Below are 20,320 nucleotides of genomic sequence, written 5' to 3' on the forward strand. Positions count from 1 at the left end.
GTTGCAGGATAAAATATATATTTTGAAATATGTAACATATCAGCACGTTTTAAACATGTGTTCATTCTAATCAGGGGGTTCATAAGGAACCAATATCTTCATTATGGCTTTCCCTGTGCCACGCCCTTACTAATTAAGGGCCCTCCTTCGTGAAGATGAAGGGCCGGCCATACTATGTAGTCCAGTTGTTTTCCTTTTCTTGTATATGCCTTGTATCGTTCTTCGTCGAATATTGTCGAAGCCTCCGCTGTCATTTTGACCTTTGGGTCCTGAACGGCCATGAACCAGGAAATATGCACGCATCTCTTCATATATGCCTCGGTCATCTGTCCTATTTTTGCTTTTGACCTTGTCTTTTTCGTGAAATCCTAATTTAGAAAAAAGAAGATATAGAAAATTACAAAAGCTAAATGAGTTTTTACAAGATTCAATTAGTATGTATTAGTTCACCATGCAGTCCTTAACAAAGAGAAATGATGTAAATATACCCTGAATTCATAGTAATGGTATTCAGGTATGGTAGACAGATATTCATAGTAATATCCTCAGAAGAAGTGAAACGACTTCTAGTGGTTTTAAATATTCCATATCTAATACATCCCACTGATAGTAAGGACAACAACCTCTATCGCAAACGATGCAATTACATGCAATATCCCCCGTACCTCTTGTAAGTAGGTAACGGCGTACACAGCCAAACTTTTTCGGTAGTCCTTGTTGATTTTCGCGACTTCTTTCGGCATCTTCTGAAATAATAAAAAATGTTAAATGTACATTTACTAAATCAGATAAAGAGGTAAAATGTAAAATAAGGTTTAAACTTCGATATTTATCATTTCAGGTCTGGTAAAATGTAAGCCCTGCTATAATGGGAACGCATATGAGAGTTAAAACTACACCAGTAATATCTGGTTATCAAAAGATTGAAACCACACAGGTAATATTTGTATATCAAAACATTAAAACCTCACAGGAAATACTTGTATATCAAAAGATATAAAAATACTGATAAAACACAGGGAATATTTCTATATTAGAAGACTCATACAACACAGGAAATGGTTGTATATCAAAAGGCTGATGCAACACGGGAAATAAGGCTGATACAACCCGGGAAATAAGGCTAAAACAACACGGGAAATAAGGCTGATACAACACGGGAAATAAGGCTGATGCAACACGGGAAATAAGGCTGATATAACACGGGAAATAAGGCTGATGCAACACAGGAAATAAGGCTGATACAACACGGGAAATATTTGTATCTCATTAATTTGACACAGCATAAGGAATGTTTGTGTGTTAAACACCAGAATAACGTTAATACTAGATGTAATATGTACAAACCACTGTCTCCGTTTGATTTTTGTCTTTACAGTTTGACTTTACCGCCAGAGACATTGTCGCTTTATGTAATAAAAAGTAACACAAACTGTTTTCGTGTCATATGACATTTTATGACAGCAAGAAAATTCTTACCGTGAACATAACAATAATCCACACTCAAATTCAATACAACTAGGGCGAAGGTATAAATAAAATGAAAGATATAAACTGGGACAAGAAAAGTAAGACCAAGTGTTCCGGGCGAACGCCGTATACAGGAACGGGGAAAATTATCAAGCAGCAAACACGTCAGCTCCATATCGCACAAAGAAATAGAATATTTCTCAATGAGATCACTATGACGACCAAATATTATTCACCAACGCTCGTTTCATGAAATATCATGTGAAATGGAAATAAAAACAAATGTTTATATGTATATCTAAGACCACTGAAGCCTTTATTTATTTTTCAAATAACATTTGTCTTTTTATTCGATGAGAAATCCACTTTGGATTATTGTTGAAATGTCCTTGCACAGAAAAGAACGAATATTACAAGAATGGCGTCACATGTCAACATACATATCAACACATCCATACACACAAAACAATATCAATTCCCCACTTGAATACTTTCATAGTTCTGGTAAAAATCCGTTATATAACTCACCTCAGAAGAACTTAGATCGCCAGAGAATTCTTTGAGGCTGCCATTTATCTTGTTCATAAACTTATCTGATCGTTCAACGCAAAACGTGTACGCATCCTGTAAAAGTATGAAGTAAGTTGATTCCTTCAGGAAAGTTATTCTATACTGCTTAAGTGGTACCATATTGTGAGTATATACGTTCATCTCTCTTTTAAATTCCATGCGGGTTACAATAATAGGACGTATTAGGATGTTAATATATATGTACGGTCAAGAAAACAGCACAGCTTTAAACAGCCATTACGATTATCACAACGCGCCAGCAGTGCTAAACGTTATTGGTTATGGAGAAAACAATCTGTGATTTCACGTGAATTAATTTTCACCTATCATGCTGGGGTTTAACAGTAAAATAAAATCTTGGCCAACATTTATGAAGTTTCTGTTGGATAACCCAGTCATTTTGACTAAGTAGGCTTATCTAAGAGTAACTATATCAAATTATGCAAAAACTGCTGAATTAATATTACTGACACAATACCGAGTATTAGCAACTGTACTACCAGTTTATCTATGTATGTATCATATCATTAATTATCCCAGATACTAACAAACACCATACCGAGTGGTTAATATATCACGTGATATCTTGGAATTACGCCGCCGGGAAGTTACTGTGTCATGTGACACTTGTATGTCCACAGAATAACCAGAAATAGTATCATTTGCACAAATCTTGTATGTGTTGTATCATGTGCTACACCATACCTATTAGTTGTTTTTACTGGACACTTACACACACAATAGTCAGCAGTTGTTGTATGGTTGTTTTTTCGTCTGGTAATGTGTTCAGCAGCTCCTCCATGGCGTCTGTCCATTCATTGTCATATAATTCCGAAAACTTTTCGCCGAGACTCAAAGGACGGTTTGGGTCGCTTAGGTCAGCGATTGCAGGATTGTTGTCAGTTAACTGCGCTCCAGCTATTTTACTTAGCCTGATGAAATAGAATCATAGTCGTTTTATCTGCTACATTGTTACAAATGACAAACAGTCATCCGTACATTCTTCTACATTGAATCATTATCATCACACCATCGGCTAAGACACTTCGGCCAGATAAAGCTATTATAGCTAAATAAAAATGCTAGTTAAAATTCATTCGCATATCTAGAACGTAATAGAATATAAAATGTGCCGGGGAATGTCTCTTCTTTAAAACGTTTATTAGAAGGTATGAACGTTCAAATGATAGAACAACTTTCAAGACGATAGGATAAAACAGGGTAGAGCCAAACAAAATATCTAGCTGCAAACAGCTATATCGTCTTTGGAAGACGGTCTAGAATTGTATTCAAGGATGCTCACTTGAAAAGAACGTTAAGTACATGTCAAAAAACACACAAATGAATAGCATCTTTCCATACAAATCTAGAATTATATCTGTACATAAAAGTAAAAAAAGGGTTTTGTATAACAGACCTGATACGCAGATCTTCTACTTCATTTTCGAGCTTCGAAATAATTTCCGCTGGTGACAAATTTCCCATCTTTCTTTCTCTATTTACATTTTCTGGCCTGTAATCAAATATGACATGTATAAATTTGGCGATATGTAATTTGTCATCAAAATAATCGCAGAGAGAGTTCTATACGTCTGTAGGTGACTCCCTTAGTTTGAAAGCCTAATTAAAAGTCCATATCTTTGTCGTCGCCTTTTGAGAACCTTTTTGATCTAAATCAACGGATTTATTTACATGATTTTTGTTAATCATGACAAGTAAACGCTGATTGACGTCTCTCTATTGACAACCAATGAATCCCAAGAAATCAATCAGATCAGCTTATTTATTACCGGTCAATTTACTTACAGGTTCTAAAAAAAATTTATGTGGCGTATATACAAGCAAAGAGGATTTGAATATATTATAAACGTAGTGTTTGAAGACGTTTACTAAGTTCCTGGGTGAAAATACGAGTTACATTTTCTCGTTACATTAATCTGCTGGTCAAGGTACATAATACACCAAGTCGATGAAAAATATTGAAACATTGTTGATCCATATATTATATTAATTGTTGTTGTTTTTTTAGATGGCGACGTACATCTTAAAGAATGTGAGCTATTAATTCTATAAAAAACAGTAAACAGTAATATCAAGGTTCTGGTATCAGGAACTGCAATTTCATGTAATTTTAACTAGGTAATCTATTGAAAGGTTTATGGAAATAACGTTATTCAATTTTACGTATTTTGTTTATAATCTACTAGTAACATACGTAATGCGATAAACTATAAAAGATAGATTAAAAGGATTCCATACCTCTTTGCTTTGTTTCTTTGCAGCTCCTCTTCATTTTTTTGCTTCTCACTATGTAAATATATGATTCTTATATCAGAAGGTGGTGATATGTCAAATGTAAATTTCAGAGAGATATAGACTGAGACTGAATAATGCTTGCTACTATAATCAACCGTTACACGTGCGAATTAGTATAACACAGTTATAAAGAATGAATTATCTTATTAATGATCTAAGTTGGTCTGACAAATATCTCCTACAGATTATCATCGATAAATATGTCAAATACCAATTAGTTGTTAGTAAAAATAAACGTTCCATCGTTTAATGAAAATCGCAGTGAAAGCATACATTTAGAAATTGACTGAACATATTGTTATACTTCCAATTATGCCTTGATGCTATATATGTGCACAAACTCTATGTCGAATGTTTGAATATTCAAGACGTTCGCAAAACCTTCCCAAGTATAGCGCCGATTGGTAGACACATGACAGAATCTAGGGCGAGGCAGTAACACTTAATAACGACGACAGAAAGAATTTAAATGGTGAGGAAAGATTATAGCTTATGACCGATGACGTTAGGAATGGTATCATATGAATAACTTGAAAATTCACGTCATATTTATAAATTCTGAGTACAAGGGAATAAACGACGCTAAAATAGCAAGTAATGACATTTATATGACAATTAATAAAACTGAACAGGGCAATGAACACTTACTGATCAATGAAACACCAGGAAAATACCAACGTGGCAACATACCTATTATCCCAACTTAAAAAAGTAGGGCAAAGTATTAACAAAAGATTTATACGGAGAACAAGGAGAATAAGACCAGGTGTTACGGAAAGGTAAGCGCCAGCTTCATATCGTACAAGGAAATAGAAAATTGCTCAATGAGATCACCAGAGTGATCATAAAACTTTCTTTAACCTGCATCGTTTGATCAGATTAATGATAATTTTTGCGATAACAATGATACAACACTGAAGATGTCTTATTATGGTTACATTTATAGTTCCTTAGAGTATGTACATTTGTATAGCAATGGGCTCTTCTCTTAATCGACTTTTGATATATTAACATTCCAACCTTATCCAACCTTATTTTAAGGACATGTCGCAAAGCCGCTTTGAACAAACTTGAACACCTTCACTCCCTCCCACCATCCATCCCCACCCCAAACCCACCGACCACCCCGCATAAAGAAGTTGTTTTTATTGTAGCAAAATTAGATGAATAATCATACTGAAAATGTTTTCTTCTAATTTCATTAACTTACTTTTCGCATTTCAACGACGTATTTTCCTGTCGAAGTGCTTCTATTGTCTCTTCTTGTTTTTTTCTGTATACAACATTCCAAAAACATTACAAACATGAAAGCAAACAATCAAGCGTATGCGTTCTACAAATTGTCATTCATGAATTGCGTGGCATTATAATCATTTTTCAAACTCAAATTCCATAAAACGATGGTAGAATATGTACAAAAGAAAGATTTACACGGAGACTTATGAAGAAGTACAAAGAGAATAAGATTTGGTGTTCCGGAAGAGTAAGCGTCTTCTGCTTGATTGACGACACCCGCGATTTAAACCTTGTTTAATCCGAGTAAGTGATGACATGTTTTCAAATGAGAACAAGGTATACAACAACGGAACCAACAGACAAATTGACGAGCATCAAGTACGTCCTGCTTTATAAAAATGCCCCATAATTTTCATCTAACTGCAGCTTTAGATCGCTTGTGTTTCAAATTTGTCAATCAGATAACGACTTCTTGTACAAAAATCGTGACAATGCAAACTGGTCCTTGAATATCGAATCGACTGTGACATGTAATTACCATTTTTGGAGATGAAAGGTTATTGCTATCCAGAAATGGAAAATTCACAATACGGAGATTGAAATCATTACGTTTATCATACAGATTGATAGAGCGCTGCCCATCTTGGTTCCATTGTAGGAAAGATCGAGATAAGCAGCTGATTTAGAAGAGTCTGTCGTATCTTTGATTTCCAGTTCTGGCGGATATATACTTCTCTAATTATTTTATGACAATACGGTATCAATATATCTGAAGGTGAAGTTAAATGACTTTGAAAAGTGACCTGTTTTGATAAGTTCTTCAATAAATTCAGTCTCGTATGGAAACAAAAACTAGTCAGCCAACAGAGGGATGCAGGTGGTTCCCATATATATGCCAATAGTCTGTTGGAATATTTTACATACCACCAAACTCGGGGAAGATGTTGCCAACCAGAAACTCGATCATTTATATATGTATGTGTGTGTATGTGTGTGTGTGTGTGTGTGTGTGTGTCGTTTTTGGTTTGGACGTATTTTTTACGAAATACTCTTCAGTTCACAACCATATATTTATATTGCCGTTCCCGAAAAAATCCTCATAACAAGAGACCGAAAGCGTTCCTTCATTTTGGAATGGAGTATGGTGGTGTAGAAGGTGGAAAAATCAAAAGTTCTTATAGTAGAAAGGTTATTAGAAGAGGTGTTGAAGATTGTTCAAAAGCTCTTTTCATTTCTTCACAATCCACATACTATTCATCCCACTTCCTGAGTAAACAGTATCACAATAAGAGAAAGGCTTAGTTGAACCATTAGACAGGCCAGGTATAAAACGTTGTTTATATGAATTCTTGTGATGTTTAAGGATCCATTATCAACGGGGAAGGTCCGTATCGAAGACGATGCTTCTTCTTTTTTAATATATGAAAAATCTGGCATTTGAAAGACATGAAATACTTTACGAAATGGGAAGCGGAAATGATTAGTTGATCATAAAACTTATTCATCATCGATTAACGCAAACAATTATAAAACATTCTAAGAAAGACAGATGAAGATATGTGTTTAGGTCAGATAAGATATAAAAAAAAAACTTTTACTAGGATTCCAGAAAATATCATAGTCATGTGATATATACACGCAGATCTGTTGCAATATAACTACACAAGCATGCACTATTACAGCTGAATTACTGTAACAACAATGATTTAAAAATGATGTCATTTTAAAACTTCTTTTGTATGTCCATTTGTTTGCATTTTGAAAAAAATGAAGGATTTACAGTGTAAACATACATGTTTTCTATGAATGAAAAAAGTTTTGTTTTCATATTTTCCCTCGTTATTGACCAATTAAATCACATTGTCTGCAAAGAAAACAACTTGTACTCGGGTTATGCCAGTTTGTTCGCGCGGGAAGTCTTTTTTATATAACCTTCACCTCGAAAATCTGAGTAAGAGTTTAGTCAGTTCGAAGGCTGACTAAACGAAAACATCCAGGTGTGAAAATATTCATATTTGCAGTATTACTTTATATTCACAGATTCTATCTTCATGATTTAAAAGAAATTATATACACATATATCATAAAAAGGAAGCCGTCTTCCATTATAGTAAAATTAGATGAATAATTTTACTGAAATACTTATTATCATTATCAGTTTAACTTACGTTTGGCGTATCATCGATGCATTTTCCTGTTGAAGTGCCTGTATTGCTTCTTCTTGTTTTTTTCTGTAAACAGTATATGGAAAACATGACATATACGAATTCAAACCTTTGTTTTCTTAATGTACATTTAACTATAAGGAGAAGCCCTCGTGAGTTGTAATACACTTGTGTCTAATCCTTTTGCTATTACATTTGACAATAAAATCTGTTTAAACTAAACTCTCAAACATTTAAGCTTTAGTTCTCTCACTACGCGTAGTACAGACGTTTGTGGAAGCTTCTATTGGAATTTATTATGATTTGAAAACTATCGTCATTTAAAAGACATGAAATACTTTCCGAAATGGGAAGCGGAAACGATTAGTTCATCATAAGATTTATATATCATCGATTAAAGCAAACAATTATGAAACATTCTGAGAAAGATAGATGAAGACATGTATATGTATTAGATGAAATATCAAAAGCGTTTACTAGGATTCCAGAAAATATGATCATGTTGATATACACACACAGATCTGTTGCACAATAACTACATAATAATGGCTTTATTACAACTGAATTTCTGTACAAACCATGATATAATAACAGTATCGTCTTGAAACTTCTTTTGTATATCAATTTATTGGCATTTTTGAAATCAAACTGAAGGATTTACATTGCTAACATACATATTTTCAATGAGTGAAAATAGCACTTTAAAAAAAAAAAAAAAAAATTTTCTCGTTGTTAACCAATTAGATCATCTGTAAGAAATTGGCGTTTTTACTGCAAACAAATGAAAACGCCAGTTTCTTACAGAAAACAACTCATACTCGGGTTTGCCAGTTTGACCGAGAACAGCATATACCTTTATCATATATGATTTAAAAGATTTTATCCAAGTATTTATCATAAAAAAAGATCAAATTTCGTCGTAATTATTATGGAAAATAAAACTTTTTTATCTACGGAAACCATGTCAAATTGTACATCGATATTTCATCCATTATAACTCAATGCACATCTATATGTTACAGAAACAACCATACTTATTCCCACTGAGGTTTCTTTCCATGTCCATTTGTTGTGTCTGATTTTGTAAGTTCTCTCTGGAAATGGGGAAAATAATTGTAAGTGTGATGTTAATAGTTAGGAATACTTATCTAACACGTACATGTATATCTATATAAACAGTTTTTGGATTAAAATTGACATTAATCTTCAGTGTGCAAGTTCTTAAAGAAATAAAAAAAATCAGCTCATGAACATGCGAAATGAACAACTTTTCCAATTTCAAATGTTAATTTATGCATTATTTATGCGGTGTTGTCTTCAAATCACACGAACGCAACCAACGTCAAACAGTGCAGTGTTCACCCCTGATTACTTTCGGTTTTTAGCAGAAAAATGTGATATTTATAAACACCTTGAATTTCCTGTTAACCCCTTCAAGAATCTCCATTTTCCCCCTTTTTCCGACCTTACGTCGATTCAGTATTTGAAAATCACTTACATTTTGCGGGATATTTATTTTTGCGTTAATGCGCAAATTCAGATCTCTCGCGATTACATGATATATTCAACGGAAGTAAACACGTTTGGAATAGAGTATGTCAAAAGTATGAATTTGCTTTGTTATGTTACATGTAAAAAGAGTGGTCGACGTGTATATTTTTAAAACATAATTATATCAAAATTGCCAGTACAAGCCCTAAAAACTGCTTTAGAGTATAATTGTGACAAAATATGAAACTAGGAAAAAGGAAGAGACTGATCAGTGAGAGTTATATGTTTTTAATTATCCCTAAATAACACATATACATATTTACGGACGGACGTCGCGGTATCCTTATAGTTGATTTGGTCATGAGAGCTGTAAAATGCTTTTAGTTGTTCGGATTTAAGTTATGTGTAGTCAATTATATTTCACAAATTAATCAAACGCTGTGGGCTAAATCCCTGTATAGCTGCAACAGGTTCTTTAGAGGGACTCATTTTAGTTCTGATACTGCAAAAACATATGAGGCATAAGGTTTCAACACGCCTTAAGTCAAGCTTTGAGACTGCCAATTCCCTGACATACACCACATTTGTAAAACTAATAATGATAACAAACTAATTACATTTATTATGAGTACAAAAACAAGTATCGATCATTACAAATACGAGGTTTTGAAACAGAAGCCTACCTGTCACGTGAGATGTCTGATATTTCCCTCTTCAGTGCTTTTACTGTGTCTTCTAGCATCTCTCTTGAAATGAATATGATTTACTGGATATTATATAAGTTTTTTATACAAATACTGGTGATTAGATCGTGATTATTAATGTTACCATGACATACGTGAATTGTTTACTTAAAGCGACAAAAATTTGCACGGCGGGTGTCGTCGTTGACAAAGACGATAATAATAGTCCAAGCATAATTTTTGCGCTGCTTCATTTTACTTTAGCCGTAAGAAAGGTGTCATTTAATTTTGTAGATTTTATCATTCTTCTATCATTCTTAATCAAAGTACTGGTCGGGAACTTGTTGATATAACTTATTGTGTAAATATATCCTCTAGTAAAGATGATGATAAAGCATTAACATACCTGTTCTTCGTGAGTTCTGTATTTTCTCTCTGCAATTGCTCTACCTGTCCATGCACACTTCTGTGGAAATATCAAATCGATTTTACATTTGATTTGGACAGTGTGACTATCAAAATTAGCCATTCACTGGCGTTTTCCCTTTAAATGGCTGTACAAAAAACACACAAGTTATATATCCTCGGTATGATAACAAATTATATATCTCAAACATGTTCACATATACCCACGAAATGTCAACAAATTATATATTCCAAACATGCTCACAAATACCCATGAAATGTCAACAAATTATATATCCCCAACATGCTCACAAATACCCACGAAATGTCAACAAATTATATATCCCCAACATGCTCACAAATACCCACGAAATGTCAACAAATTATATATCCCAAACATGCTCACAAATACCCACGAAATGTCAACAAATTATATATCCCCAACATGCTCACAAATACCCACGAAATGTCAACAAATTATATATCCCCAGCATGCTCACAAATACCCACGAAATGTCAACAAATTATATATCCCCAGCATGCTCACAAATACCCACGAAATGTCAACAAATTATATATCCCCAGCATGCTCACAAATACCCACGAAATGTCAAACAAGTTACTAATGTTAATGCATATATCCCGGGTATAACAGATCATCTCTTAAAACACTTGCGTACCTGTTTTTTGAGAGGTCCGACTTCTCCTTCTCCAGTCGTTTAACCTTATCTTCTAGGTCTTTTCTTGAAATTGATAAGACATTTTTTACTGTAGTTTTTTAGTAGCAGGACAATTTATTTTCTGTCCCCAATTTCATGCAAAATCTATAAATATAATTTCGTAAAACAAGCACAATAATGTCGATTCCATTTGGTTCAAAATCCATTCTTAGTTTAGGTTTGCGAAAGTGAACAACAAAATAGCATCACTTGCTGACCAATCAGCTATATCACTTGTCTTTGAACATAACTATTTGAGACTTTCTTTCCTACTGAGTTTGCATTCTTTAGTAATTAATGTCACGTTCCCATTTTAGGATGTGACTTTACGTTTTTTGGATTTGCCAAAATTTACACAACGGATGTCGTCGATGAAGGTCAACACGCTTCACATTCCAGAACGCCTGATTTTAACATCTTTTTTCAGTGGCCAGTTTTGAGATGTTGCTGTCGGCAACAAATGAAGACTACCCCATATCAATCGCTACACCAGTATTAAGGAAATGCTGAGAAAAGATCACTTATGCAAAAGCAGTTTCTTGTTTCTCACTTTCTGCTCCTAATATCATATGCAGCGCAAAAATTACTTCTAAAGAACCGCTACGCAAAAGCTTTCCGATACAAAAATCCCTGATTTATAATGATGTAAAAACGACAAAAAATCATTTTAACAGAGCCTTGATTCAAACTCAAATTCGATCAACTATGAACAAAAGAAAGAAAAGTGTCAAGCATAATCTTTGCGCTGCATCATTTTACTTTAGCCGTAAGGAAGGTGTCATTTAATTTTGTAGATTTTATCATTCTTCTATCATTCTTAATCAAAGTACTGGTCGGGAACTTGTTGATATAACTTATTGTGTAAATATATCCTCTAGTAAAGATGATGATAAAGCATTAACATACCTGTTCTTCGTGAGTTCTGTATTTTCTCTCTGCAATTGCTCTACCTGTCCATGCACACTTCTGTGGAAATATCAAATCGATTTTACATTTGATTTGGACAGTGTGACTATCAAAATTAGCCATTCACTGGCGTTTTCCCTTTAAATGGCTGTACAAAAAACACACAAGTTATATATCCTCGGTATGATAACAAATTATATATCTCAAACATGTTCACATATACCCACGAAATGTCAACAAATTATATATTCCAAACATGCTCACAAATACCCATGAAATGTCAACAAATTATATATCCCCAACATGCTCACAAATACCCACGAAATGTCAACAAATTATATATCCCCAACATGCTCACAAATACCCACGAAATGTCAACAAATTATATAACCCCAACATGCTCACAAATACCCACGAAATGTCAACAAATTATATATCCCCAACATGCTCACAAATACCCACGAAATGTCAACAAATTATATATCCCCAGCATGCTCACAAATACCCACGAAATGTCAACAAATTATATATCCCCAGCATGCTCACAAATACCCACGAAATGTCAACAAATTATATATCCCCAGCATGCTCACAAATACCCACGAAATGTCAAACAAGTTACTAATGTTAATGCATATATCCCGGGTATAACAGATCATCTCTTAAAACACTTGCGTACCTGTTTTTTGAGAGGTCCGACTTCTCCTTCTCCAGTCGTTTAACCTTATCTTCTAGGTCTTTTCTTGAAATTGATAAGACATTTTTTACTGTAGTTTTTTAGTAGCAGGACAATTTATTTTCTGTCCCCAATTTCATGCAAAATCTATAAATATAATTTCGTAAAACAAGCACAATAATGTCGATTCCATTTGGTTCAAAATCCATTCTTAGTTTAGGTTTGCGAAAGTGAACAACAAAATAGCATCACTTGCTGACCAATCAGCTATATCACTTCCATGTCTTTGAACATAACTATTTGAGACTTTCTTTCCTACTGAGTTTGCATTCTTTAGTAATTAATGTCACGTTCCCATTTTAGGATGTGACTTTACGTTTTTTGGATTTGCCAAAATTTACACAACGGATGTCGTCGATGAAGGTCAACACGCTTCACATTCCAGAACGCCTGATTTTAACATCTTTTTTCAGTGGCCAGTTTTGAGATGTTGCTGTCGGCAACAAATGAAGACTACCCCATATCAATCGCTACACCAGTATTAAGGAAATGCTGAGAAAAGATCACTTATGCAAAAGCAGTTTCTTGTTTCTCACTTTCTGCTCCTAATATCATATGCAGCGCAAAAATTACTTCTAAAGAACCGCTACGCAAAAGCTTTCCGATACAAAAATCCCTGATTTATAATGATGTAAAAACGACAAAAAATCATTTTAACAGAGCCTTGATTCAAACTCAAATTCGATGAACTATGAACAAAAGAAAGAAAAGTGTCAAGCATAATCTTTGCGCTGCTTCATTTTACTTTAGCCGTAAGGAAGGTGTCATTTAATTTTGTAGATTTTATCATTCTTCTATTATTCTTAATCAAAGTACTTGTCGGGAACTTGTTGATATAACTTATTGTGTAAATATATCCTCTAGTAAAGATGATGATAAAGCATTAACATACCTGTTCTTCGTGAGTTCTGTATTTTCTCTCTGCAATTGCTCTACCTGTCCATGCACACTTCTGTGGAAATATCAAATCGATTTTACATTTGATTTGGACAGTGTGACTATCAAAATTAGCCATTCACTGGCGTTTTCCCTTTAAATGGCTGTACAAAAAACACACAAGTTATATATCCTCGGTATGATAACAAATTATATATCTCAAACATGTTCACATATACCCACGAAATGTCAACAAATTATATATTCCAAACATGCTCACGAATACCCACGAAATGTCAACAAATCATATATCCCAAACATGCTCACAAATACCCATGAAATGTCAACAAATTATATATCCCCAACATGCTCACAAATACCCACGAAATGTCAACAAATTATATATCTCAAACATGCTCACAAATACCCACGAAATGTCAACAAATTATATATCCCCAGCATGCTCACAAATACCCACGAAATGTCAACAAATTATATATCCCCAACATGCTCACAAATACCCACGAAATGTCAACAAATTATATATCCCCAGCATGCTCACAAATACCCACGAAATGTCAACAAATTATATATCCCCAACATGCTCACAAATACCCACGAAATGTCAACAAATTATATATCCCCAACATGCTCACAAATACCCACGAAATGTCAACAAATTATATATCCCCAGCATGCTCACAAATACCCACGAAATGTCAAACAAGTTACTAATGTTAATGCATATATCCCGGGTATAACAGATCATCTCTTAAAACACTTGCGTACCTGTTTTTTGAGAGGTCCGACTTCTCCTTCTCCAGTCGTTTAACCTTATCTTCTAGGTCTTTTCTTGAAATTGATAAGACATTTTTTACTGTAGTTTTTTAGTAGCAGGACAATTTATTTTCTGTCCCCAATTTCATGCAAAATCTATAAATATAATTTCGTAAAACAAGCACAATAATGTCGATTCCATTTGGTTCAAAATCCATTCTTAGTTTAGGTTTGCGAAAGTGAACAACAAAATAGCATCACTTGCTGACCAATCAGCTATATCACTTGTCTTTGAACATAACTATTTGAGACTTTCTTTCCTACTGAGTTTGCATTCTTTAGTAATTAATGTCACGTTCCCATTTTAGGATGTGACTTCACGTTTTTTGGATTTGCCAAAATTTACACAACGGATGTCGTCGATGAAGGTCAACACGCTTAACATTCCAGAACGCCTGATTTTAACATCTTTTTTCAGTGGCCAGTTTTGAGATGTTGACGTCCGCAACAAATGAAGACTACCCCATATCAATCGCTACACCAGTATTAAGGAAATGCTGAGAAAAGATCACTTATGCAAAAGCAGTTTCTTGTTTCTCACTTTCTGCTCCTAATATCATATGCAGCGCAAAAATTACTTCTAAAGAACCGCTACGCAAAAGCTTTCCGATACAAAAATCCCTGATTTATAATGATGTAAAAACGACAAAAAATCATTTTAACAGAGCCTTGATTCAAACTCAAATTCGATCAACTATGAACAAAAGAAAGAAAAGTGTCCTAAACAAGTACAAGGAAAATAAGACCAGGTGTTCTGAAAGGATAAGCATCTCCTGCTTCATAGACGACACCTGTTATTTAAATCCTGGCCAATCGATGCTACTTTTTCAAACGAGAATAGTTACGGAACTAGAATGGATATTGACGAGCATCAACTACGTTCATTATTTTTTATCGCAAAAGGACAACAACAGAGGTAGGTTTATATCAAATAAATCAAATAAATGTATCAACCTAAGATAAACTGCTATGTTTCCGCACAGGGTTCCTGTACCGCTCTGCATTGAGATAAAGAAAAGATAGTACTTTTTTAAAAGTCAAGAAAATAGATTGTACATATACCTCATTTCCTCTGTCTGAGTTAGCTGAACCTTACATGTTTGTAGATTTTTTCTCAGTACATCATCGTCTTTGCTACAAAGGAACAATATTACAAATTATGTTTTATAACAATAGTGTATATCATAGTGTGTACAAAAAAGTTATCTTTTATAGAAAAGACTTTTTTCTTCCCATAAGTCTCAAATTGATACTATTTACACTGTACTTACGACAAGTTCCAATCTACACATTCCGACTGACTCTACTTACGACACATTTGAATGACATGTTTGTTTTGAAACCGATTAGAACATTTTAAAAATCAGTTTTGAAAGGCATGTGTATAGAAAGAAAAATGGATTTCCGTGTTTTAAATATGTATATATTTAACAAGCTTATCAATACCTATGTATGTGCAAAAATGATTGGAAGAAAAAATGCTTGAAAGAAAAGATATATGATGCTTCCATTACAAGTGAAATCCAAGTATAGTAATGGTATCATAGTAAAACTTTGTACAAACCTTTGTTGTATCTCTGCGCTGAAATGTCAATAATTGTCGTTATAAGTATACAGGAATATATAGCACTGAAACGCATACTGTTGGATTATTTAGCTTTCCTCACACTATCACTTCTATATACTAGGTAAATTACTCTGTTAATAGATGTTTTGCAAAAGTACATGTTAAATCATTGCCCATTTACAAAAACTAAAAAACAAAAAAAAAAAAAAAAAAAGAAGAAATGGGCAGATCTAGTATTCCTACTCAACACCTAACAAATAATACCTTCTAAATATGATTCTGATCGAGTAAAGCAGAGGCAGACTATAGACATTTGACAGAGGCAGACTATAGACATTTGACAGAGGCAGACTATAGACATTTGACAGAGGCAGACTATAGACATTTGACAGAGGCAGACTATAGACATTTGACAGAGGCAGACTATAGACCATTTGACAGAGGCAGACTATAGACATTTGACAGAGGCAGACTATAGACCATTTGACAGAGGCAGACTATAGACCATTTGACAGAGGCAGACTATAGACCATTTGACAGGGGCAGACTATAGACATTTGACAGAGGCAGACTATAGACCAGTTGGCAGAGGCAGACTATAGACCATTTGACAGAGGCAGACTATAGACCATTTGGCAGAGGCAGACTATAGAGCATTTGACAGGGGCAGACTATAGACATTTGACAGAGGCAGACTATAGACCAGTTGGCAGAGGCAGACTATAGACCAGTTGGCAGAGGCAGACTATAGACATTTGACAGAGGCAGACTATAGACATTTGACAGAGGCAGACTATAGACCAGTTGGCAGAGGCAGACTATAGACCATTTGACAGAGGCAGACTATAGACCATTTGGCAGAGGCAGACTATAGAGCATTTGACAGGGCAGACTATAGACATTTGACAGAGGCAGACTATAGACCAGTTGGCAGAGGCAGACTATAGACATTTGACAGAGGCAGACTATAGACATTTGACAGAGGCAGACTATAGACATTTGGAACCAAGTGTTACCTTCTGTATTCAGGGTTTATTCTATCTCTACATGGTATTCCAATATAAATCCGATCTGAACATAAACTATGTTTTTTGGTCAATTTGCTTGTCATTTCACATGATCGCCCTATAGACAGACTAAGGATCGTCCGAGTTTTTGTACTGAGTTCTAAATGCTGTTCGAGAATCCGAAGCTGATGAGGACCGGTCCTAAATGGTTTAACTTCCGGGATGGCTAATCATATGTTTTTAGGAAAAGCGACAACACAACCTGCAATTATTCTTCGCGTTTAAAAGGTATAAAATGTTATATATTTTTAAGGATTGAAAGGCATATGTGTTTGTCCTATACATGTTGCGCTGAATATTTTTTAATAAAAGATCGACTAACATTGTGCCTGCTTTTAAATTTCCACATAATACCGTTGGCACATTCGTCATCATTCACGTGGAAGCATCAAAGCGTTTTTGCCAAAACGCCTGTAGTGACATTTTGATACATTCAAACAAAAATGGTTTCGGGTGTATATGGTATCAGTATCTCAATAAAATATATCTGTTAAAATACGTACTTTTGTGACCCAGTTGTATTTTTCAATTTTGGTGGTGGTAGTTCTGCATTTGATTCAAATCTGAAAATATCATTTATGGCTTGAAAAAGCAAACGGGTTCGTGATATGTTTGATATTTCTACGACACAAAAACAAAGCAAACAAACGGATCACTCATTTGATTGATAAAAAGTGGTATCGATTTCTTATTGAAATAAATTTATGCGCGTTTGAATATATTTTAAATTAAAACCAGTATATATCGCTAACTAAAATGGAGACACAATATCGCCAGTCTTTGGTAGACAATATGTCCGCTTTCAAATGATTACATTTATCATAACTGAATAAAGGAGATGTTAACGTTAGGAAATACAATTTCGTGACGTTCAATATTTCAAAGTCAACTAATCGGTCAGTTCAACGTTTGTACGCAGACTTCGAGAGATAACATAACGACGGATCGTCCTAAGGTAAATTTGTCATGTCAGGGTTCGTCACTGGACTCAACAAGGGTCGTCATTAATTAACGCTGACCTGTCACTGGTCATCAATTATTAACTATTACACCATCCTGTCACAGGTCGTCACGTGACACGGATCATCACGGGCATACATCTTCCTGTCACATGTCGTCACGAGCTTACGGAACCCTGATATAGATCACCAAGGCCTTACACCATCCTGTCACATGTCGTCAGGAGCTTTCGGAACCCTGATATAGATCATCACGGGCTTACATCATCCTGTCACATGTCGTCAGGAGCTTACGGAACCCTGACATGGATCATCACGGGCTAACATCACCCTGTCACATGTCGCCACGAGCTTACGGGACCCTGACAAAGAACATCACGGGGTTACGCCTTCCTATTACAAGTCGTCACGAGCTTAAGCGACCCTGACAAGGACCACCATCGCCTTACACCATCCTGTATATGATATGTATAATAAATTATAAAATCATATATATAATTTGCCTATATGAAAATCTGGACAGGTGTAACAAGCATGTAATAAAATGGCGTTTCTATCACAACAATACAATTAATGTACATACGCTTTCTCTATTTGGTCAACATCCTCTTCATAGCGTGATAATCTCACTAACAACTTCTGTATGAAAACAATAGCCCTAAAGCAAAGAATCACAACAAAAATATACAAAAAGTGAACCAACTTCATTTTTATGTCTATCATATTTTTGTAAGATTTCTTATTATTTTCTAAACTGCAAATTCCTAAAGTTGATTCGACATATATGGAATTGAAATAATGTCTGATTATTATAATTAGATAATTATATTATATATATATATTATATTATTATAATATCTGATATCTACCTTCGATTGTTGTCATTTGATAAGCCAAGTAGGAACTCATTCGGTGTCGCTCGCCCACTGTGGAGAAGTTAAAAATGTGTTCTATTAGACGTTTTCTGTGATACATGATTATCCTCTCAGTCAATCTGTCGTGTTTATGGCATTACGTCTGGGGTAATTTCCACTTCCACATAAATTCATGATAGGTAAAAAGACAATGCAGAAGTAAGGCGTATCCTTACATCCTTAAATGATATTTCTGTAAATGTGACCTTGTCTTCAGAGGTGTTAGATAGTAAGATACCTTAGGAAAATAGAACAATGACGCAGATAATGTCAAGTCTATAGTTTGTAAATATATCATATAAAGTTTGAGTAAAAATAAGTTTGCTGCGATCAAGTAGTTTGTTTTTCGTTTATTGACAAGACAGATACAATAAATCATTTTCACTAAGGCTAAACTCTTTCTTTCCATTACAAAGACTGAGAAATGTGTGATTCTATAATAACGGCTGCAGAAACGCGCCTGAACGATTTATTAACTGTTAAACTAGCCAGGAGCGTCGACAATTTTCCACTACAGCATCAACAATATTGGACTTTATGATCTCCTGAAAACCTTGTTTGAATGCAACTATTCTCATTGCTCCGAAACATATAGCATTAACTCAGCAATAAATATGATAATGGTAAACAGGTTTGAACTGCAGTCAGGAAATATTTATGCTTGATAGAGAAATCTGTTATCAGAATGACGTAATATACAGACCTTTAACATAGTCTATAAATGACTATTTAGACCAGTTATATTTGATAGAAAAAACTGCCATCAGAATGACGTAATATACAGAGCCTTTATAATCACCCTCCCCTTCCTATAACAATAATACACGTTGACCAGGCTACGCTCTTCACATTATCCAATAGCTTACATAACAGATACGTCCATTATTGTGTTAGCATCGGTCAGTTGGTAAGCTTAGTGTTATATCGTTATTAGACAGTTTTAGTTCTGTTGGGATGATGTGGAACACTATGAAAGCAGTTCCTATACCTATAATATACAGGTTAGTTGTCAGGTTAGCTAGGCAATGTAGACCTGTGTACATGTGGAACGTTTCCTTACCAACGATTGGCTTTCTTTACGTGGGCTTATACAACACACAGGTAGGGAATACATCCACGTAGATTTTTTTCTTGTTTCACTCATGTCGTTCAGTCATATAACATTAATATACATCAGAAAATACTGCTGTTGATACAGATGATGTATCATAATGTAAGAATGAGAGACAGAACACTTTCTGTCACAACCAAATATCAATATTCAACTTAACATATCATCAGACAGCTATGAGATGTGAGAAACAATACAAGCTGTGAAAAAGAGGGACGATAGCAGAAATTAACAATGATCACACATGATGTCGATTTGAAGAGAGAAATGTATGTAAGGAGTCTACAAACAT

At 34.5% G+C, this 20,320-nt stretch overlaps 1 protein-coding gene across 1 annotated transcript; it reads right to left on the minus strand.

Moving 5' to 3' along the window:
* On the minus strand, positions 1 to 17,416 carry LOC132553109 (myosin heavy chain, cardiac muscle isoform-like). The gene is made up of 17 exons (XM_060217321.1): positions 17,367 to 17,416; positions 15,473 to 15,544; positions 14,363 to 14,425; positions 13,590 to 13,649; positions 12,641 to 12,703; positions 11,962 to 12,021; positions 11,017 to 11,079; positions 10,338 to 10,397; positions 9,932 to 9,994; positions 8,792 to 8,851; positions 7,761 to 7,823; positions 5,567 to 5,629; positions 3,458 to 3,553; positions 2,774 to 2,972; positions 1,999 to 2,094; positions 666 to 743; positions 1 to 368 (listed from the first exon to the last, which is right to left on the minus strand). The coding sequence occupies exons 1-17, from the start codon at positions 17,414 to 17,416 to the stop codon at positions 102 to 104; spliced, it is 1,476 nt and encodes a 491-aa protein (XP_060073304.1). The 3' UTR covers positions 1 to 101.
* Positions 17,417 to 20,320: the final 2,904 nt, after the last annotated feature.

Source organism: Ylistrum balloti, unplaced genomic scaffold, assembly GCF_031769215.1.
Source record: "Ylistrum balloti isolate Yb309-2 unplaced genomic scaffold, AGI_CSIRO_Ybal_v1 Utg370298, whole genome shotgun sequence".
NCBI lineage: Eukaryota > Metazoa > Mollusca > Bivalvia > Pectinida > Pectinidae > Ylistrum > Ylistrum balloti.